Consider the following 23771-nt stretch of genomic DNA (forward strand, 5'->3'; position numbering starts at 1 on the left):
TTGCCCAGCCACCCTGCGGAGAAAGCTCATTTCGGCCGCCTGTATCCGGGATCTTGTCCTTTCGGTCATGACCCAAAGCTCATGACCATAGGTGAGAGTAGGAACGTAGATTGTATTGTATCTAATGATTGTATAAAATCTAAAAACAAAACATAGTCATGCATATTATTTCAATATTACAAAAAAATATGCAATGTAACAAAATGCTACTTTTTTTAATAAAAATAAAAACACTAAACTGGTTTAACAAAAACCTCAAAGAGATGTAAAGGAAAACATTCAGGACTAAAAGCTAAACCTCAGTTTAAACAGTCATAACATTTAGCATGGTGAAAACTCTTTTCAGTCTTAGTAATCTCTAAACACGTTTTTGCATTGACAACGCCTTGCCCCTCAGGCAGGAGACAAGGGCCGAGACCTTCTCCCTATCCGCCGGGTGAGGGCTGATGGAGGCGAAGTAGAGCTCCAACTGGAGCAAAAAGCCAGAGCACTGGGCAGCGTCCCCGCCGAATCCCTGGGGAAGGCTCAGTTGAATGGTCCTCCTCTGCAAGGTGGAGACGATGGCAGGGGCACTCCAGCCGGGTCGTGTGTCGGGGGTTGCTGCTCAGATGGCAGCCTCGCCTCCAACCGCCGCATAGCTTGGACCATCTCTGTCACGGCCTCCCCCAGGGACGCGATCATGTTCCCATGCTGGTGGATCAGGTCGCTCCCCGCTGACTCCATTCGGAAGGTGTGGTATTCTGTCATAGTTGTTGTTGAGGTGCATGTGTCGAAATAAGGAGCCAAACGCAGGGAGGTAAAAACACTAAACTGGTTTAACTAAAAACCTCAAAGAGATGTAAAGGAAAACATTCAGGACTAAACCTCAGTTTAAACAGTCATAACATTTAGCATGGTGAAAACTCCTTTCAGCCTTAATATTCTCTAAACACGTTTTTTATCAATGGCAAAATGATATAATAAAAATGATTGTTCAGTTCACAGTGTCACAGGTGTTGTCGAGGTGCGTGTGTCGAAATAAGGAGCCAAACGCAGGGAGGTAGTTTCACTATCTGTTTCTTTTCTTATTAGAAAAATGGCACGTGTAAAGAACAAGAGCGCACAGGCGCAAAATAAACGTGCAACAGCTTCACAATAGTAACACCAATATAGAAAAATACCACACAAAGACAGCCGGAAACACAGGAACTTATATATGCGATCTAATGAGGGAATGGGTGCAATAACAAAACAGGACCGTGCCGTGGGAGGAGGAGCGGCGTGGCTAGAAGGCCGGCGATGACGTGCGCCGAACACCACGTCGGGAGGGGTGGCGCGCGTCCTTGTTACACACAGTGAGTGCATATTGAAAGAATTACAATGATATTTCAGTCTGTTCGTCGACAAAATCACACCGTAACTCTGCGTCAGGGGATTTGGCTGTTGAAAACAAACCTACAGGAACACAGTGGAATTTAGATTTAGAGTTAAACAGTTCAGCTCTGAAATGTGATACTGATACTGTGATACTGTATGAACATGATATAAAGAGAGCAAATATACAGCTGCATCAGTTGCTTCATGATCCCCTGTAGGTAAGTCCTCACCTCCAGCCCTGCAGTATTTCACCATCAGTATGATGGACACCAGCAGAAATGGAGACACCACCAGTAGACCACACAGCAGTCTGGACAGAGAGATGGAGACAGGAAAACCTGGAGGGACTATTAAAATACATGTTTTACAATCAGGATACAAACAAGGGTTTTTCTGTTTTTGTATCCTTAACCTTCATCCTAACCTCAGTACTGTAATGCTTAACCTTAACCTAACATTATTCCTAACCCTAAAACCAGTACTGTCATGCTTAACCTTGACCTAACATTATTCCTAAACATAACACCAGTACTGTTGTGTCTTACCTTTACCCTAGGTTAACCTTATAACCATTAACCTTAAATGTTACTTGTAACAAGGCAGTTAATTTGGATCAATTAAGGACCAACATAATAGCGAAATGTTAAATAGCAACGTTATAGAGTCATTAAGGGCCAATAGCACTGGGGATATGTTGATAGTGAACGTAATTGCCCCGATTTACATACTGAATGTAATTAGGCTTTACAATGGAGGTAGGTTTGGCACTACTGTACTCTTGAGCCTGTATTTTAAAAGATGCAATCATTCAGTAATTGTTTTAAACCTCTCTACATATTAAAAAAAATATTAAATGTTGTCCATTGGACCTACCAGACACTGTGATGTTGACAGCATTACTGTACTGTCCTGATCCAGACTCACACCAGTACACTCCACTGTCCCCTGTGTCTGTGGAGGTGATGGTACATGTGGACCCTGTTATTGATCCCCAGTGAGGGGAACACCCTGACTCCACTCCTGTCTCTGTGTATCTCATCAGTCTCCATCCAGTAGAGTTTCCCTTCAGATCACAGATCAGTGAGAGAGACTTTGATGTGAAGTGTTGAGTTGTGTTGGGACTAATTCGGAGAGACAGTGAAGACTGCAGATCTGAACAAAGAGAGAAAAGTCAAACTTATTTGTTACATATGAGGGTGGTTTAAATATCATGAAATGCATTTTGAATATAATTACCTCCTGACCAGAGACACTGAGGTTTACTGTAGTCTGTGTAATAGACTGGGTCTCCTCTCCCAGCTCTACACACATATCCTCCTGTGTCAGCAGGACCAGCAGGACTCAGAGTGTAAGACTCTTCAGTTGTCCCATTTCCAGATAGGGGCACTACAGAGTAGGACTTGTCCAATAGAGAGGGTAACCCAGCTCTGTAGGGAACAGTCTTGTACCAGGAGAACCTCCAGCCTGTAGACAACTCTTTAACTTCACAGATCAGACTTACTGAGTCTCCAGGGTTCATCCACTGAGGAGAGATACTCAGGACAGCCTTGGGTTGAACTGTGATGAGACAGATGACAGGTCACAAATATTCAGTATTAGAAAGTTTTCTAGTTAATTGTAGGGAGATAAACATAAGTACTGTAGACAAGTGTTATTCAAACTTTCTTTTGCACGGTCCACATTTTATTGGCAAGAATTTCTGACTACCCCGTGGGAGGTGGGAAGAAGCGTCCGTGGTTTCTTCTTATGCATCATTCACTGACACCATCCCAATTGCGCCAATGTCAGCTCTAACAAGGTTCTGTGCACTATGCAGGCATATCACTCAATTGTCCCACAGCTGACAGCCACAATCCTACATGGTACGCCTGGATCATGTCGGTGTACACTACTGTTCATTTTCATTGAAATAATAATTTGAGTCCATCAAACTGCAAACCAGCAATTACAGCCTTGCAGACTTTTGGGATTCCGGTTGTCGATTTATTGAGGGAATCTAAAGAGATGCTCCCTGAAGCACTTCCCACAAGTTGGATTGCCTCTATGGGCCCTTCATATGTGTTGTACCATACGGTCAAGCTGCTCCCACAACAGCTCAACAGGGTTGAGATCCGCTGACTGCTGGCCACACATTATAGAACAGAATACCAGCTGACTGCTTCTTACCTAAATAGTTCTTGCTCAGTTTGGAGTTGTGCTTTGGGTCATTGTCCTGTTGTTGGAGGAAATTGGCTCTAATCAAGTGCCATCTGTAGGGTATGGCATTGTGTTGCAACATGGAGTGTGATAGCCTTCCTTCTTCAAGATCCCTTTTACCCTGTACAAATTCCCCACTTTACCAGCGACAATGCACGACCCGAACCATCACATCGCTTCCACCATACTTGACAGATGGCGCAAAGCACTCCTCCAGCATTTTTTATTTGGTCTCTCTCACAGATGTTCTTCTTTGTCATCCAAACACATCAAACTTTGAATCGTCTGTCCATAACACTTTTTCTCCAATCTCCCTCTTTCCAGTGTCTGTGTTCTTTTGCCCATCTTAATCTTTTCTTTTTACTGGTCATTCTGAGATATGGCTTTTTCTTTGCAACTCTCCCTACAAAGCCAGCATCCCGGAGTCGCACATGCACTCTTGACGTTGAGACTGGTGTTTTGCGGGTACTATTTAAAGAAGTTGCCAGTTGAGGACCTGTGAGGCATTGTGATGGTAATTCCTTCGATCAGAACTTTTAAAGGAGGAAGTACAGAGACAAAATTCTCTTGGCACAATTTAACCATTTATTTGCAAATAGAGAGACGCGTCAAATACTTACAAACATAATAATCTGAGGAGTCTCTAACTTAATACATGAACAGTTCATATTTATAGAGGAAAAAGGGGTGTGGCAAGATGCTGTTCTAACTCAACAGAACACATTCCCTTTGTACTAGTACTACCTAGTCTTCTCACAAGGGGCAAGCTGTCCTCCCCCACATGGGTAACCTATTGAACTCTAAAGAACTCTTACAGCATCTGGACAGCATCTGGCAATTTCTCGCATGGAATCGGGGGGGACATTAGGACGATTCTAAGGGCCCGTGATTGACATGGACCCTAAAAAAATATTAGAACATTAGATAAAAAGACATCTTTCAATTATTAAGACATAAAATGATTAACCCATCCACCCATCAAATTTTCTGGTTTTTGGCACAATGAAAACAACCAGAGAACCTCTGTATTTTGCATTGGGCACCCTCCCCCCTCAGCAGGAAATGGTTCGGTCCAGTCTCCAAACCAGGAACCAACGGTAGATTTTCAGGAATGAAAATAAATCTTCTTAGACAAAGTAAAGTAATGTATACATATAACCTATGCAACTACGGATAGAAAACTGTTTTGCTCCGCCGTCCAGAACCCCAGACACCCACTGGACATCCACTTCGTTACAGCAGACCACACAACTGTTAAGTCCAATTATCTTGTCTTAAAGTGACGGTAACCAAATAAGAAAGCTATACAATGACAATGCATCCCGTGCCTATACAATGTACATCAATCAGAGAGTCTCCTACTATTGTAGTAAAATCTCAGAACATTTCTAAGTGACTCCAAACTTTTGAACGGTAGAGTAATTCCGCTAATGTACAGATTTTCCCTTAAAGACATGATGTACTCATGTCATCACTGAAGCTAAAAGTTTTTTTTGCTATTGCATTCATATGGCCCGCAAGGCTGGCAGAACAAGTCTTTGGTATGGTTGGCTCTTTGGAGGCTTTTGATAATATGACCTCTGAAAATCTGAAATTGCAGTCAGCTGAAATGGTTGCACTTCGTACTGTTGAAATGCAAAATGGACTTGCTCTTGATTACATGTTGTCAGCTCAGGGGAAACCTGTGCAGTTATTGGAACTGAGTGTTGTACCTATGTACCTGATCACTCTGAAGAACTGACAGATTTGGCTGGTAAGATCTGTGAGGAAGGTCCCAGAAACCATAATTACATCTCAATGATTTAGGTTCTTCTACATGGTTGTTCTCTACTTTTGGTAAATGGGGAGGTGTATGCTCCCACGGGACATTCAGAAGCACAAGCCGTCTCCATACCAGCTTGGCAAATTTAAGTGGTGTTCTAAGGCAGGACCCCTGGGGGTACTTGGCCTCTCCACATAAGCCACTTGAAAACACTCATGACACCATAGGCTTACTAGTGTAATTAACATAAGTGGGTTACTCCAAGCAGTGAAAAATCTTTTTGGGGGTACAGTAACTGAAAAAGGTTGGGAGCCACTGTTCTAAGGGTAGGAGATTCAACATTGATGGTGATCAACATCACATTGACCCCTTGGCCCGTGGTCAATGTGCCCAGAGTGACTGTGATATTTGTGCCACCTACCAATGCACATTTGTGCTGTAAAGAAAAAGAGCACCATCACCCCCCCATCTTAAATTTGAATATGAATAAATAGATAAGTGCAAGTGTACTTCTTACATCACTAGGATGTGACATGAATAAGCTTCTTTGTAAATTGTTTTTTATATGGGTATAATGATTATGCTATATACAGTAAGTTGTTGTTATGGCGTAAACATATATTACTTAAACATCATGGGGGGAATTGGGAGAAAGCACGCCCTTTCCTGATTAAATATATATACTTTAGTTCTATACCCTTGTTGTTAAATATCTTTAGTTTTTTTAATGCTAGTCCTTTAATACTTTCAATACTTTAATACTTGTTGTTAAAGAACTCAACAAAGATGAGTGGTGCTTTGGTACTATGTGCTTTATGATGTGCCATATAGCAAACTGTACGATGTGTGTGGAGCCAAGAACTCAGGAGGGGACAATAAACCAGACCATATATGGTTAGGATATAGAATACACATATACACTCACCTAAAGGATTATTAGGAACCCCATACTAATACTGTGTTTGATCCCCTTTCGCCTTCAGAACTGCCTTAATTCTACGTGGCATTGATTCAACAAGGTGCTGAAAGCATTCTCTAGAAATGTTGGCCCATATTTATAGGATCTTGCAGTTGATGGAGATTTGTGGGATGCACATCCAGGGCAAGAAGCTCCTGTTCCACAAGATGCTCTATTGGGTTGAGATCTGGTGACTGTGGGGGCCATTTCAGTACAGTGAACTCATTGTCATGTTCAAGAAACCAATTTGAAATGATTCGAGATTTGTGACATGGTGCATTATCCTGCTGGAAGTAGCCATCAGAGGATGGGTACATGGTTGTCATAAAGGGATGGACATGGTCAGAAACAATGCTCAGGTAGGCCGTGGAATTTAAACAATGCCCAATTGGCACTAAGGGGCCTAAAGTGTGCCAAGAAAACATCCCCCACACCATTACACCACCACCACCAGCCTGCACAGTGGTAACAAGGCATGGTGGATCCATGTTCTCATTCTGTTTACGCCAAATTCTGACTCTACCATCTGAATGTCTCAACAGAAATCGTGACTCATCAGAACAGGCAACATTCTTCCAGTCTTCAACTGTCCAATTTTGGTGAGCTCGTGCAAATTGTAGCCTCTTTTTCCTATTTGTAGTGGAGATGAGTGGAACCCGGTGGAGTCTTCTGCTGTTGTAGCCCATCCGCCTCAAGGTTGTGCGTGTTGTGGCTTCACAAATGATTTGCTGCATACCTCGGTTGTAACGAGTGGTCATTTCAGTCAAAGTTGCTCTTCTATCTGCTTGAATCAGTCAGCCCATTCTCCTCTGACTTCTAGCATCAACAAGGCATTTTCGCCCACAGGACTGCCGCATACTGGATGTTTTTCCCTTTTCACACCATTCTTTGTAAACCCTAGAAATGGTTATGCGTGAAAATCCCAGTAACTGAGCAGATTGTGATTGTGAGCAGAATACTCAGACCGGCCCGTCTGGCACCAACAACCATGCCACGCTCAAAATTGCTTAAATCACCTTTTTTTCCCATTATGACATTCAGTTTGGAGTTCAGGAGATTGTCTTGACCAGGATCACACCCCTAAATGCATTGAAGCAACTGCCATGTGATTGGTTGATTAGATCATTGCATTAATGAGAAATTGAACAGGTGTTCCTAATAATCCTTTAGGTGAGTGTATGGTTGGAAGACATCCAGACAGTGGAGGGGATGTGCTGGAGCTTTGGTCTGATATAAAGATTATATTTAAGACAGAGCCATTTGGGTAAGCATAAAGACATTTGGAAAGAACAAATAGAAAGAGACAGATGGAAAGAAGGGTTGAACATGTACTGAATATTTGTATGAATAAGCAACAAAGGACGCTTCTCCCCCTGACCTGGGTCCATTGATATCCTGCACAAGAGCCAGAATCTGACACATCCAACAACTTAGTGATGGTGTCACGCCCTGATGTGTTTCACCTGTTGTCTTGTCCCCGCCCCTCACCAGGTGTTCCCGGTTCCCTATTAGCCCTGTGTATTTAAACCCTGTTCTCTGTTTGGCAGTTGCCAGATCGTCTTGTCCTGTACAGTCATTTCCAGCGTTCTATGTGTGCATCATCCAGTCTACCTGTCCTTCCATTACCCGGTTACGACCCTTGCCTGTTTTTCAAATTACGAGCCTGCCTGCCCTCTCCTGTACCTTCGACCATCTGATCGTCCGACAACAAACACTGCCTGTCCCCCACCACAAGCCTGCCTGCCCTCTCCTGTACCTTCGACCATCTGATCGTCCGACAACAAACACTGCCTGTCCCCCACCACGAGCCTGCCTGCCCTCTCCTGTACCTTCGACCATCTGATCGTCCGACAACAAACACTGTCTGTCCCCCACCACAAGCCTGCCTGCCCTCTCCTGTACCTTCGACCATCTGATCGTCCGACAACAAACACTGTCTGTCCCCCACCACGAGCCTGCCTGCCCTCTCCTGTACCTTCGACCATCTGATCGCCCGACAACAAACACTGTCTGTCCCCCACCACGAGCCTGCCTGCCCTCTCCTGTACCTTCGACCATCTGATCGTCCGATAACGACCCCTGCCTGTCCACCACTACGAGCCTGCCCACTGCCTGGTTGTTCAATAAATACTTTGGACCGCCCTCCTCTGCCCCTGTGTCCGCATTTGGGTCCCCACTCGTTCATCGTTGTGTCAGATGGAGTTTAAATAGTGAACTCACCATTGGCTGAGACATGGAGGGAAACACTGCGTTGTGACGACTGGGGACGAGCTGTTCTTCTCCCCTGACACTGGTACTGACTCACCTGGTCAGACAGAGTGGTGATGGTTTTAGAAGGTGAACCTGGACTCTGTAGTTGTTTATTTCTGTACCACCCGAATGTCCAGTCTGTGTAGTCTGATATGTCACACTGCAGAGTAACAGTCTCTCCAGAGTAGAGGAGACCATGAGGAGAGACACTCACTGAGGCTTTGGGCAGAGCTGTAGAAACAACAAACATCAGTGCAACTACAATAGTTCTTGGACATTCAGGGCTACATTCAGGGCTACCCATGTGGGTAAATATGGGTAAAGTAGGGGAGAGTGGGGTGAGATAAAACAAAGAGTTATAAGAGACTGACATTGTTTCTTGGGAAACATCTGAAAATGTACCCTTTCTTAGAATACCTTAAATAGTATATTTTTGTTAACTTCGTTTTTAGTGTGTTATGTTAATTTGTTTGGTCTTCTTTCCCGCACGTCTTTTGCCAATAACTAATTCATTGACTAGAATGTATTGACTACTAAACTGTGTAGTAGTTTCACCTAGCTCTTATAAAAGGTGTGCACTTTGTAAGTCTCTCTTAATATTAGCGTCTGCTAAATAATTAAAACGTAAATGTATTTCTTTTTTGCTGGAATGCGTAAGCGAAAACTCATTACCTGTATTAACTGCACCTGTTTGAATTTGTTACCTGTATAAAAGACACCTGTCCACACACTCAATCAAACAGACTCCAACCTCTCCAAAATGGCCAAGACCAGAGAGCTGTGTAAGGACATCAGGGATAAAATTGTAGACCTGCACAAGGCTGGGATGGCCTACAGGACAATAGGCAATTGCCACAATTATAAAAAAAATTAAGAAGTTCAAGACGACGGTCAATCTCCCTCGGTCTGGGGCTCCATGCAAGATCTCACCTTGTGGGGCATCAATGATCATGAGGAAGGTGAGGGATCAGCCCAGAACTACACGGCAGGACCTGGTCAATGACCTGAAGAGAGCTGGGACCACAGTCTCAAAGACAACCATTAGTAACACACTACGCCGTCATGGATTAAAATCCTGCAGCGCACGCAAGATCCCCCTGCTCAAGCCAGCGCATGTCCAGGCCCGTCTGAAGTTTGCCAATGACCATCTGGATGATCCAGAGGAGGAATGGGAGAAGGTCATGTGGTCTGTTGAGACAAAAATAGAGCTTTTTGGTCTAAACTCCACTCGCCGTGTTTGGAGGAAGAAGAAGGATGAGTACAACCCCAAGAACACCATCCCAACCGTGACGCATGGAGGTGTAAACATCATTCTTTGGGGATGCTTTTCTGCAAAGGGGACAGGACCACTATGTACCTATGATAAAAATTACAGACCTCTACATTACAGACCTCTGCAAAATCGGCAGTGTATCAAATACTTGTTCTCCCCACTGTAGGTGTGTCTTGATCTAAAGTCAGTATTTTGTTCCCAGGTTTAATGTATTATGACAGACATGAGATAACAGGCCCTGACCAGGACATTGTTAAAACTCTTCGGAGAGTCCTGATAGTCCACCTGTGGTTGTTATGACACTCAGCTGTGTAAATAATCTTAGGCTGTTTACTTAGGACATATTGACATCATTGCACTATGCAGCATTGTGCTTGTCAGTGTGCATTAGTATTGTTTTGTTGAGATTTTTTTTTTTGGTTGAATATGAATAAATGATTTTGTTTTCTTTGCATTATTTGAGGTCTGAAAACAATGCAAATTTTTTGGTTATTTTGATTAGTTGTTGGTTTCTACAAATAAATATAAGAAAATAATACTCTAAATGACAATATTTTTATTTGGAATTTGGATATAATGTTGTCAGTAGTTCATAGATTGAAACAAAAATGTACATTTTATTCAAACACATACCAATGAATAGTAAATTCTGCAGTGATCTCTTAATTCTTTCCAGAGCTGTACATTACCAATTTTCCAAGGGTTTTGAGCACAACTACGTTAGCCATCAGCTGTGCAATTTACGGAACCTCTTCAGTTGCCGGTGTCATATGTCATGTTTGAGAAGAACAAAACCACAATGTATCATGGGTAAATAATATTTTTTATAAAAAATAATAATAGTAGCTATTTATCTTTCAAGGATGTTGTGGATCAACCAGTTGTATAATCTTGAACATGGACACTATGTTATGGGCCATGACCTCCGGATGAGATTTTTCTTCAACATTTTGAAATTACCCTTTGGTGTTATACAGCTCCGGATAACATTACGAGACCACTAACCCTTTTTCTTTCCTTTCCAAAAAAGTTGAAAAGGAGAGTTTTGAGTGAGGAACAGAAGTTTTCAATTTGCAGTGGTCTCTTAATTTTAACCCTTCTGTTCCTTACTCAAAACATTCCTTTTCAACTTTTTTGGAAAGGAAAGAAGGCGTTCCGGAGGCATCTGAAACAGATGCCCAAGCCACCTCAGCTGACCCCTCTCGATGTGGAGGAGCAGCGGCTCTACTCTGAGCTCCTCCCGGGTGACCGAGCTTCTCACCCTATCTCTAAGGGATTGCCCAGCCACCCTGCGGAGAAAGGGACCAGACACCCTCATTTCGGCCGCCTGTATCCGGGATCTTGTCCTTTCGGTCATGACCCAAAGCTCATGACCATAGGTGAGAGTAGGAACGTAGATTGACCGGTAAATCGAGAGCTTCGCCTTGCGGCTCAGCTCTTTCTTCACCACGACAGACCGATACATCGCCCGCATTACTGCAGAAGCTGCACCGATCCGTCTGTCAATCTCCCGTTCCATCCTTCCCTCTCTCGTGAACAAGACCCCTAGATACTTAAACTCCTCCACTTGAGGCAGGCACTCTCCACCAACCTGAAGTGGGCAAGCCACCCTTTTCAGACTGAGGACCATGGCCTCGGATTTGGAGGTACTGATTTTCATCCCCACCGCTTCACACTCGGCTGCAAACCATCCCAGTACATGATGAAGGTCCTGGTTTGAAGGGGCCAACACGACAACATCATCCGCAAAGACCAGAGACGAAATCGTGTGGTCCCCAAACCTGACACCCTCCGGCCCCTGGCTGCGCCTAGAAATTCTGTCCATAAAACTTACGAACAGAACCGGCGACAAAGGGCAGCCCTGCCGGAGTCCAACATGCACTGGGAAAAAGTCTGACTTACTGCCGTTCCTCCCAATCACGCCCCCCCAGGTGTCATTGTCGTTGCCTACGTGGGCGTTGAAGTCCCCGATTAGAACGATAGAGTCCCCAGTCGGAGCACTTTCCAGCACCCCTCCCAGAGACTCCAAGAAGGTTGGGAACTCTGCACTGCCGTTCGGCCCGTAGGCGCAGGGAAACGACCCTCTCGTTCACCGGGGTAAACTCCAACACATGGGGGCAGAGCTGGGGAGCTATAAGCAAACCCACACCAGCCCGCCGCCTCTCACCATGGGCAACTCCAGAGTGGTGAAGAGTCCATCCTCTCTCAAGGAGTGTGGTTCCAGAGCCCAAGCCGTGCATAGTGGTGATCCCGACTACCTCTACTCGGAACCTCTCAACCTCACGCACAATCTCAGGCTCCTTCCCCGCCAGCCAGGTGACGTTCCACATCCCTAGAGCTAATTTCTGTGTCCAGGGATCGGGTTGTCTAGGCCCCTGCCTTCGACTGCCGCCCGATCCTCTTCGCACCGGCCCCTTATGGTCCCTCCTGTGGGTGGTGAGCCCACGGGAAGGCGGCCCCACATCGCTCCTTCGGGCTGATCCGGGCCCCATGGGGAAAGGCCCGGCCACCAGGCGCTTGCGTACGAACTCCAACCTCGGGCCTGGCTCCAGGGTGGGGCCCCGGCTGCGCCATACCAGGCGACGTCACGGAACTCAAAATTTTGCTCATCATTAAGGGGGTTTTGAACCGCTCTTAGTCTGACCTGTCGCCTAGGACCTGTTTGCCTTGGGCATATAGCCCCAGACAACATAGCTCCTAGGGTCACTCGGGTACTCAAACCCCTCCACCACGTTAAGGTGGCAGTTCATTGTTCTTCCGAATGATTATAATATCAGTAACTTGCTGTTTGGAGCCTAGGGCGTTGCTAGAGTATGCCACAGCTAAGCCTGTGTATGTTACCAAATAAGAAGACGGACATACCTCTTTATGACGCAGTTTTGGCTGCCTTGGTCGTTGGAATACCTGAAACAAGGCCTCTTATATCTGTTCCCTTCATGAAAGTGGGGAGAAAAACGCTATGGTCGATATGGGGAAGTTCACAGAAGCCCTAGAGCAGGCATGGGCAACTGGGGGCCCGTGGGCCGCATGCGGCCGCCACCCACTCTTTTTGCGACCCTCAGATGTATTAGGAAAACAGGGAAAGGATATATACACAAGAAAAATTAAAAAAAATATATAAATCATGTTTGGCCTTAGATTTGTTGTAAAGTTAGTATTTGAACCAAAATCTGTGCTGGAAACAAAACATGAAATAGACTTGAAATCATTTTTTGCATGTTTACACATAAAACAGTAATGTCAGGGTCTCAGAAAGCTGTTGTGATGTCTTTCCAAGTGTAGCTGAGTGTGCTGATGTTTGAGCCATACTACACTTGATGATACCTATTACAAAAGTCTATGTACAACCAAAATATGAAAGTAGTGAGAATAGCCAAAAAACATATAGCGTTCCAAGGGTTAACACGTTTAATAAAACAGCAGTGAACGTGCTGAATCCTGGGAGAGATGAGCAGAGCAGGAAAAAGGGCACCTTGGTAAATATTTTAAAATTGCCCAGATATATGTTAACTAGTGTACTTTTAATACACTTATTAATAATTACATACAATACATGGACATGTGTGTGTTCCAAGTTAATTTGTGGCCCCCTGATGACCAGCACATAGACTCTGTGGCCCCCACCACCATCCAAGTTGCCCATTCCTGCCCTAGAGGGACTCAAAATGGGACCTATGTGAGAAACATGACACAAAAGTTGGCACACTCTCCACAACCTTGCGCTCTTAATTAAGGGAGAATTGAAATCATCTCTGGCAGCTCTGCAGACTACAGTGGCTACACAAGGCACTACCATACTTGAATTAGAGCGCTCTGCTGTGTCCTGCATTGATGATCTAACCATCCTCCAGGCCACAGTGTCTTCGCTCTCGACTGATGTTAAAGTGCTGAGGGACAAGTGCGAGGACCTGGAAGGGCGCCAGCACCGCCACAACATACGCCTGGTGGGCATTGCTGAAGGTCTGGAGTGACCTCGCCCAACTGACTTTTCCAACTATTGCAGGACACACTTAACCTGGAAGAAAAGCCCTTGTTAGACTGTGCCCTTGGATCACTGCGAGCTAGACTTAGAGAGGGTGATCCCCCAAGGCCTTTCGTAATTAGAGTGCATTACTACCACATCCGGGACCAGATCCTGTTGCGAGCTGGAGCAGCATTTAGTTTAGATTTAGCTACAGTGAGGAGAACAAGTATTGGATACACTGCCGATTTTGCAGGTTTTACCACTTACAAAGCATGTGGAAGTCTGTCATTTTTATCATAGGTACTCTTCAACTGTGAGTGACGGTATCTAAAACCAAAATCCAGAAAATCACATTGTATGATTGTAAGTAATTAATTTGCATTTTTTGCATGACATAAGTATTTGATACATCAGAAAAGCAGAACTTAATATTTGGTACAGAAACCTTTGTTTGCAATTACAGAGATCATACGTTTCCTGTAGTTCTTGACCAGGTTTGCACACACTGCAGCAGGAATTTTGGCCCACTCCTCAATACAGACCTTATCCAAATCCTTCAGGTTTCAGGGCTGTCGCTGGGCAATACAGACTTTCAGCTCCCTCCAAAGATTTTCTATTGGGTTCAGGTCTTGAGACTGGCTAGGCCACTTCAGGACCTTGAGATGCTTCTTACGGAGCCACTCCTTAGTTGCCCTGGCTGTGTGTTTCAGGTCGTTGTCATGCTGGAAGACCCAGGCACGACCCATCTTCAATGCTCTTACTGAGGGAAGGAGGTTGTTGGCCAAGAGCTCGCGATACATGGCCGCATCCATCCTCTCCTCAATACGGTGCAGTTGTCCTGTCCCCATTGTAGAAAAGCATCCCCAAAGAATGATGTTTCCACCTCCATGCCTCAACTCAAGCAAGTGGAGTTTAGACCAAAAAGCTCTATTTTTGTCTCATCAGACCACATGACCTTCTCCCATTCCTCCTCTGGATCATCTAGATGGTCATTGGCAAACTTCAGACGGGCCTGGACATGCAATGGCTTAAACAGGGTGGACTTGCGTGCGCTGCAGGATTTTAATCCATGACGGCGTAGTTTGTTTTTAATGTTTTTCTTTGAGACTGTGGTCCCAGCTCTCTTCAGGTCATTGACCAGGTCCTGCTGTGTAGTTAGGGGCTGATCCCTTACTTTCCTCATGATCATTGATGCCCCACAAGGTGAGATCTTGCATGGAGCCCCAGACCGAGGAAGATTGACCGTCATCTTGAACTTCTTTCATTTTCTAATAATTGTGCCAACAGTTGTTGCCTTCTCACCAGGCTGCTTGCCTATTGTCCTGTAGCCCATCCCAGCCTTGTGCAGGTTTACAATTTGATCCCTGATGTCCTTACACAGCTCTCTGGTTTTGACCATTGTGGAGAGGTTGGAGTCTGTTTGATTGAGTGTGTGGACAGGTGTCTTTTATACAGGTAACCAGTTCAAACTGGTGCAGTTAATACAGGTAATGAGTGGAGAACAGGAGGGGAGTCAGTGAGAGCCAGAATTCTTACTGGTTGGTAGGTGATCAAATACTTATGTCATGCAATAAAATGCAAATTAATTATTAAAAAATTATAGAATGTGATTTTCTGGATTTTTGTTTTAGATTCCGTCTCTCACAGTTGAAGTGTACCTATGATAAAATACCTCTACATGCTTTGTAAGTAGGAAAACCTGAAAAATCAGCAGTGTATCAAATACTTGTTCTCCCCACTGTATGTATTATTAGTGCACAATAGTCTTTTTTGAAATGTCTCAGAAAATGTATTGTAATGGTAATAAGGACTTAGAATGATGCATGGTTTGTGGATTAACACTGAACCATTCCTACTCCCCAGTAAATCACAATGTCACTTAACACCCCTTACGAGTTTTAGGCTGAATACCTCTACAAAGACTGTTGCAAATGTTGATGTAAGAGGCGTGTTATAAAATAAATTGGATTAATTTGAGGAATTGCTAATCAATTATATTTTCAGTTGTCATTCGTGCGCTATTTTAAATAAGAATATCGCCACAAACCATAGATTCAATATTAATAGTGTCTATCTGTCTGACACACAGAAGTAACTCAACATTCATAATGATGGTGACAGGTTCATGGATGCGGATAGATTTGCGTCCCTGACACCAGTGGAAACCCCGGTCAGACTCAGCAGCTCTACTGATGGTGAGGGTGTCTCCTGTTACAGTGCATCTGTCAGACTGGGATACTACAGTATAATTACTGTCTTTGTACCAATTATATCCCCAGTCAGTTTCAGACTCCACTAAACAGGTTAATACAACTGTCTATTCATGGTACACCGGGTAAATATTAATTGGTAACACTTTACTTGAAGTGTAGTGTCATAACATGGTCATAACTCTGTCAAAATCCTGTGATAACATGTTATGTCAGCTGACATATCATGTCATAACATGGCCACAACACTGTAATGAAACATTTTGAAATATTATAACATATATTGCATTTACTATGTCAGGTTATGACACATATACACGTTTGTCAAAACATTACAAACAATTCTGTAAACCCAGTCTTCTTATACACAGATTTTTTAATATAACATTTCATTGTACATGCTATATATCAATATAATTATGCAGGAAGTGATGCCAGATATTTACTTTCCCCAATGCATAGTTTTTTCATGAATAGGATGCCAGCAGTAGATTTCAGGAGCAGGACATGACATCCTCTATCTATGGGACTAATGACCAGCATAAGGGCATGTGATTATAGTAATGATGCTTCTCCTTTAACAAATAGCCCACAATTCAGACAGCTTCGTTTGCGACATCTGGTCTGTACCTATCACACCTTTAACATTTCTAGATTTCCTGATATTAAAGTTGATGTAGTTTTTTAAATAAAATATAAATTTAATTAGAAAAAATATAAATTTAATTAGAAATATGTAATTTTAGTATATAATGTAATTAATATAATTCCTAATATTATACAATTATTAACTTTTGCATATATTCTAGGCTACCTTTTTATGTGAAACAGGGACCTTTGCCTACTTGGTAAGGAAAACTGGGTAATTTAAAAAAACTTTTGGGTACAGTGCAATGACCATGCTCCTGATCTAAAGGAAATTAATGCAGATTGACACACCTTTAAATTATAAAATGTTTTTTGGTAGAACCCTTTATATAGTGTTCTAGTTAGAACCGTTTACAGGGATTTTTTTTTGAAGAAGCATATACTGACCCACTTGCAAAGAGTGGTTTTAACAAAGTTCCATTTAAAGGGCAAATCAAGGAACCCTTACTCATTTTCTTTTTAGTAGGAACACACTAGGCCTGACCCAATCCCGGTCCTGGTGAACACAAATGTTGCCTGTTTTTTGTTTCTGACTATCAGTTTTTTACGTTAGTTTCAAGTGTGTGGGTACAATAAAAACATTCAGCCCTTTATAGAACCAGGAATATCTGCCTAGCATTTGTTGGAAGAAATTTCAGTTGGGTTATTTTCAAAGCGGTTTCATTGACCAGTCCTAAACAAAGTTTCCTTTTTCCAGGTATTTTAGGGTTTACTCAATTTCATTTCAAGCCACAATCGAAGCATGGTTTTATTGACTAATCACAAGCTGAGTTTGAATAGACCTAGGGCCATATTCATAAAACATCTTAAGGCAAGAATTTGCTAATTTAGGATTAACTCAGGGATTAAATGGGCGTGTCAGTCCTAACTTTAGGACTCCTAACTTTTTGGTCTAAGAGAATTATTTTACAAAGCGTTTTAAGGTTAAAACCAGCTACTAAACCTGTGGAAGTTAGGAGTAGTCAAGAGGAATCCTATGTCACTAAAAGCAAGTCACAAACATTCCTAAAAGGGCTGCTGCCGGCAATCCGCCTCAGGTCGACGTTTTAGAAACATTTATTTATACTGAGATGTGATGTTGTCACTTCGCCAACAAACAAAAACAACCCAATAACATCGGACATCAAGGCTGTGACAAATATACACTACTTGGCCACATGGAAAATGCAGGTATGCAGCACAGATTAAACTACGTAAATCTCAGTCATCTGTCAGTTGAATATTACATCAAACAAAAAATGCCCTCCCCAGACCCCATATTGTGCTACATCAATTGATTTCCTCATGATGTTCACCAACAACAAAGACACAAAGCTGACTTAATGACTTGGACCACCTGGTGTTGTTGGTGGAGGGACACATAAATTGCACAAATTATTGCACCACCAAAAGATTAACGCACATTTCTTTATGAGCTGCCAGACATGCAAGAGACTGACAATTAACTAGTCAGTATATTATTCTTGGTTTCATGTTTAATCAATGACACTTACATTTTAATATCTTTATTTCAAAATAGCAACATGACACATTCTTCTACAATATTGCTATGATGAATTTACTGACTACCCCTCCCCTATAAGCCAATCACTGTGGGCATAGTAAGTAGGCTTGTTCGTGGAACACAACATCAACCATAGCAATGGGGTCAACCCCGTTTTTCCTCTAGCTTAAGCTTTTTTAGGATGTTCTGGATATTCTTACACGGTAAAATATAACCAGCTAAAAACATAATGTAACAAATGTACAGTGCTGGCTAAGCTAAAATTACTAGGTAGTTAGCATGCTAGCATAATCGAAAAATAAGTTATTGGACAGTTTTACATTTTTTTTCGCTAACTATCCAGGCTGAGCAGCAAAGGTGGAGTTAGCCAACCTCTGTTGAAATTTTAGCACCCTCAGAGTGCGCCTTCTAAGTGTGTTAGTTTGTTTTCATAGGTGGGCTACGGGTACTTAGGTAGATATGTTTTTGGTATCCAATAAACGAAGAGAACATTTTATTGCATGGAAATATCAAACTTATTCGATTTTTTTTAAAGCTACAGGTTGTATGTTAGCAGCAAACAGTAGCCTGTTTATTATTCTATGTAGTTAATTGTGTTAACTAGGATGTATGCAGCAAACATTTGATTATTTTGTTGGCTTGTGCAAGGAAATTGCATGAGTTAATACTTAGACCATGCAAATGTAAAGATGGCTGCAAACAAACTGTATTTAATTTCAACAAATAACTATAGGTACTTTTATTTAGACATTTTCAGAATGTAATGAAGAAAAAACAATCATAAGAAATATCTGCACCTGAGGCCCAAAAAGTATTGAATGCTATCCACAGCATTGTCCATTGACAGTTTACTGGTTGAGGAAACAGCTGTATCGTTGTGTAATGTACGTGAATTATCTGAATTAATATAAACAATATTGCAATGTTTAGCACTCCAGCCTCCCTATAGAATATCCAGTCAGACACTGTAAAGGGAAGATTGATATTCTCAAAACTCCTGTTTAAGTTTTTATTGTTATATGTGTGCGTATATGTATGTACAGCTCTGGGAAAAAGTAAGAGACCATTGCACCTTTTTCTTTCCTTTCCAAAAAAGTTGAAAAGGAAAGTTTTATGTGAAGAACAGAAGCGTTCAATTTCCAGTGGTCTCTTAATTTTAACCCATCTGTTCCTCACTCAAAAACTTTATTTTCTACTTTTTTATGTGTTTATATGTTTATACACTACCGTTACACTAAAGTTTGGAGTCACTTATAAATGTCCTTGTATTCCATGAAAACATACATGAAATTAATTTGAATAGGAAATATAGCTAAATTAATTGGAAATAGTCATAGACAAGTTTAGAAATATATATATATATATATATATATATATATATAATTATAATTGTCCTTGAAACTGCTTTTGTCAAAAAATCCTCAATATGCAGCTATTTCAGCCTTGCTATCTATTGGCATTCAAATTGCCAATATTTTGAGGTAATCTAAAGAGATTAGATTACCTCATTCTTCCTGAAGCACCTCCTACAAGTTGAATTGACTTGATGGGCACTTCTTAGGTACCATCAGGTGATTTTGCTCCCACAACCGGTCAATAAGGTTGAGATCTGGTGACTGTGCTGGCCACTCCATTATAGACAGAAAACCAGCTGACTGCTTCTTCCCTAAATAGTTTTTGCATAGTATGGAGGTGTGGTTTTGGTCATTGTCCTGTTGTAGGAGGAAATTGTCTTCAATCAAGTGCTGTCCACAGGGTATTTCATGACTTTGCTAAATGGAATGATAGCCTTCTTTCTTCAAGACTCCTTCTTTCCTGTACAAATCTCCCACTTTGCCACCACCAAAGCACCCCCAGACCATTCATATTGCCTCCACCAAGCTTGACAGATGGCGTCAAACACTCCTCCGGCATCTTTTCATTTGGTCTGCATCTCGTGAATGTGGTTCTTTCTGATCCGAACACCTTTAACTTAGAGTTGACTGTCGATAACACTTTTTCCCAATCTTACTCTGTCCAGTGTCTGTGTTCTTTTGGCCATCTTAATCGTTCATTTTTATTACCCAGTCTGAGATGTGCCTTTTTCTTTCCAACTCTGCCTACAGTAAAAGGCCAGCATCCCATAGTCACTTCTTCACTGTTGACGTTGAGACTGGTATTTTGCAGTTACTAGGCTACTTAATGAAGCTTCCAGTAGAGGATCTGTGAGGGGTTTGTTTCTCAAACTTGACAATAATGTATTTGTACTCTCACTCAGTTGTGCACTGGGGCCTTCCACTCCTCTTTCTATTCTGGTTAGAGACCGTTTGCCCTGTTCTGTGAAGGGAATAATTCACAGCATTGTATGAGATCCTCAGTTTCTTGGTAATTTTTTGCATGGAATAGCTTAAATTTTTTAGAACAAGAATTGAATGACGAGTTTCAGAAGAAAGTTATTGGTTTCTGGCCACTTAAATTTTAAAACATGGACATTTCTAAGTGACCCCTAACTTTTCAACAGTACTGTATATATGTAAATATAGGTGTTTTACCCTAAGTTTAGACAAAAGGCGACCATGCTAGTCATGTAGTTGATGTTATGGTAGATTTGATGGACTATATAAAGTAATGTGCCATGACCGTCCTTTCATTTTATTTTGTTTAAATAACTAAACATTGTGTCAGTGTACTTGACTTGACAAAATACAGTATATGAAAATGTCAGGATAGCATTATGACCATCCTATCACTTTACTTGTAATGAAAAAATAAAGTTGATTAAAATGTTATGACAGCATTAAGACCATCCTGTGTCACTTTATTTGAACAGACATAATACAACTTATGAAAATGTCATGATAGCATTATGACCATCTTGTGTCACTTAACTTGAACTGAAAAGATACAGTTTATGGCAGTAAAAAAGAAGCATTATGACCATAATCATTGGAACTAGATAAAGCATTGGGTAAGTTAAATATCAGACATCACATCTGACATGCATAATTATATTGATGTATGGCATTTATAATTAAATGTAATATAAAAATGCTGTTTATAAGAAGACTGCTGTTACAGAATGGTTTGTTATGTTTTGATAGACTTGCGTAAGTGTTATAGCCAGTCATAAAAAAACACAATATTTGTCATAACATTTCAAAATATTTGTGTCATTACAATGTCATGACCATGATATGACAGGGTATGACATTGTTATGACAGCGTTATGGCCACATTATGACACTACACATCAAGTAGATTGTAACCGATTAATTTTCATTGTTGCTTTGGGCAGGGCTGCAAAAACAGAGGCATTTTTTTTTCTTCAAAAAGCATCTTTAAAATGGGTCTCCTTGTCAAGTGATTATGAACATGGAGACGGTAAGATGAAAGAGAAATTATATGACTTACCAATCACGGTCAGGCCGACCCTATTACTCCACATAGAATAGTTTTTATGAAGTCTGTTTGTACCCAGACATATGTAATGACCACTGACAGACATATCAGCAGCATTGATTTTGCGTTCATTCTCTGTACTGATTAAGTCTTTATAGACATTATTATAAGACTGTCTCCACGTGTACTCCCAGTCAGTGACGTTTCCCTCCTGTATGTTACATATCATGGTGACAGACTCTCCCATGAATATCTGGGTCCAGTTGGGCTGGAGGGTCAGAACAGCAGCAGGTTTCTCTACACAGACACAGTGGATGGAATACTATATTATTTTAAACATGTTACAGAAACAATATCTTACATGTTTTTACAGATCATACAAACACAACTGAAGCACCTATTTCAAACAAAGAACACGAGGAAGGACAAGTAGTGTCAGACAACAAGAGGAGAAAGCTTAAAGAGATGGAGTGAATTCATGAATATCTACCATTTCCTTGAGAGTGAACAAAGTAGATGAGGTAACTCAACACTACAACAAAGAAAAATAACAGCATTACAATACATTAATAATGTAGTAATATAATCTCTGCTGCAGAAATATGGTACTAATGTTAACGTTAGTGGACTTTGTGTTCATAACAAACATTCAAACACAAATACATACTCAGTACTCACAGAGTAGAACACTGAGCCAAGTTTGATCCATTCTGTCTTGATGACGAGACAGTTCTCCTTACAAAACCCTTTACTTCCTATATAATGAGAGTCTGGTTTGATCATGCCTCTTTACTGTCACACAGAGAAAAAGATTCTAGTGACATGATCAACACAGAAATCATATTTTGGCAGTTGATAGTGTATTTTCTTCTTCTTATGATTGATTCCATCATCCTTCCTTTGCGCCAAAGAGAAAGGTCTGCGCCAAAATACTGCAATCCGCCTGGACAATAAAATGGACGAACAACAGTATCTAACAAAATCTTTGATTATATCTTTTCATGTGTCATCACTGAGGAAATGGCACTTTGCTACAATGTAAAGTAGTGAGTGTACAGTTTGTATAACAGTGTTAATTTGCTGTCCCCTCAAAAAAAAAGTGAGTACACCCCTAAGTGAAAATGTCTAAATTGGGCCCAATTAGCCATTTTCCCTCACCGGTGTCATGTGACTCGTTTAGAGGCATTTTTATATGTAAACAATTGGTGGTGCACAAACCATTTCAAATTATATAGGGTACATACTAAATATATCGTATAAAGCTACAAAACTACCTCTTGCTACTGATGTGTTAATTTAACACATCAACAAACAGCCTGGCTCCACAAAACACGACAGAGCGGCTCACTTCTACCAGGTGTTGTAGTACACATACTGGAGAGTTAAAGAGAGAGACCTTCTTGTGTAATTTTACATTTACATTACATTACATTTATAAACCTAAATTAGGAATGCAACCAAGCTCAGAACCAATGTGCCTACAGGGCATACGCAAAGAGCAATGAGCCGTATGCCTCACTTATGGTGGCCTCATACCATCCTGGTTGTGTGCGTATGTCCTCCATACACAGGAGCAGCGCGGTTTTCCCGAACTGCATTGACAGTTCTACTTTTAAAGTTCCATCGTACAGCGGGTGGCTTTGGAATGTGTCTCTGTGGAATGTGTCTCTGTCTCAAAGTTGCTGCAAGGTCAGGTTCAGCTGGTGAGCATACCAGTGAACAAACTGGGCAACTGTTTCTTTCTGTACCCCTCGGACGTTTCCACTCATTACAGCTGCACCATCATAAGTCTGAGCGATCAGCTTTTCTCCCAGCTTCAGTGGTTCCAGCACACCCTTGATGATATTAGAGAGGCCGAGTCCAATTTTATCTTTGACTTCCACAAACTCCAAAAACCTCTCTGTCACTGTATTGTCAGGCAACATGTATCACAACACAACCACCATTTGTGATTTACAGGAGACATCAGTTGTCTCATCTGCCTGTATGGCAACAAATGATGTCTCGTTGTTGTGGAAATTATTGCACTGATGTATACTTGGTCGTCCTATACATGTATAAATGGGTTACTAGTTAAAGATGCCGAGAGGGGATCTGGTGTTTGCCTAGGGGACATCCTTGACTGGCACCAGCGGATTATAGGGTTACTCGTAAATCAGTAAATATGTATAACCCTTTAGTGTGTATCTGTTGATTGTGACTCCTCAGGAGTTGAGAAGGATAAGGTGGGGGGACAGCCCACCCTTTGGGTAAAACCTATGTGACACAAGAC

General features: G+C 41.8%; 2 protein-coding genes across 2 annotated transcripts in view; one reads left to right on the forward strand and one right to left on the reverse strand.

The window, feature by feature from the left end:
- The window catches only part of LOC105010062 (serine/threonine-protein kinase Nek4-like), a 717288-nt gene that overhangs the window by 544294 nt on the left and 149223 nt on the right, over nucleotides 1-23771 (forward strand). The gene's annotated exons all lie outside the window — the stretch shown is intronic.
- Nucleotides 1249-22391, reverse strand: LOC114828706 (hemicentin-1-like). The gene is made up of 8 exons (XM_029117263.2): nucleotides 22178-22391; nucleotides 21990-22031; nucleotides 21512-21796; nucleotides 8493-8753; nucleotides 2593-2913; nucleotides 2230-2508; nucleotides 1587-1703; nucleotides 1249-1434 (listed from the first exon to the last, which is right to left on the reverse strand). Exons 1-8 carry the CDS (start codon nucleotides 22206-22208, stop codon nucleotides 1355-1357), a joined length of 1416 nt encoding a protein of 471 aa, XP_028973096.2. The 5' UTR covers nucleotides 22209-22391; the 3' UTR covers nucleotides 1249-1354.

This window comes from Esox lucius, chromosome 24, assembly GCF_011004845.1.
Source record: "Esox lucius isolate fEsoLuc1 chromosome 24, fEsoLuc1.pri, whole genome shotgun sequence".
Taxonomy (NCBI): Eukaryota; Metazoa; Chordata; class Actinopteri; order Esociformes; family Esocidae; genus Esox; species Esox lucius.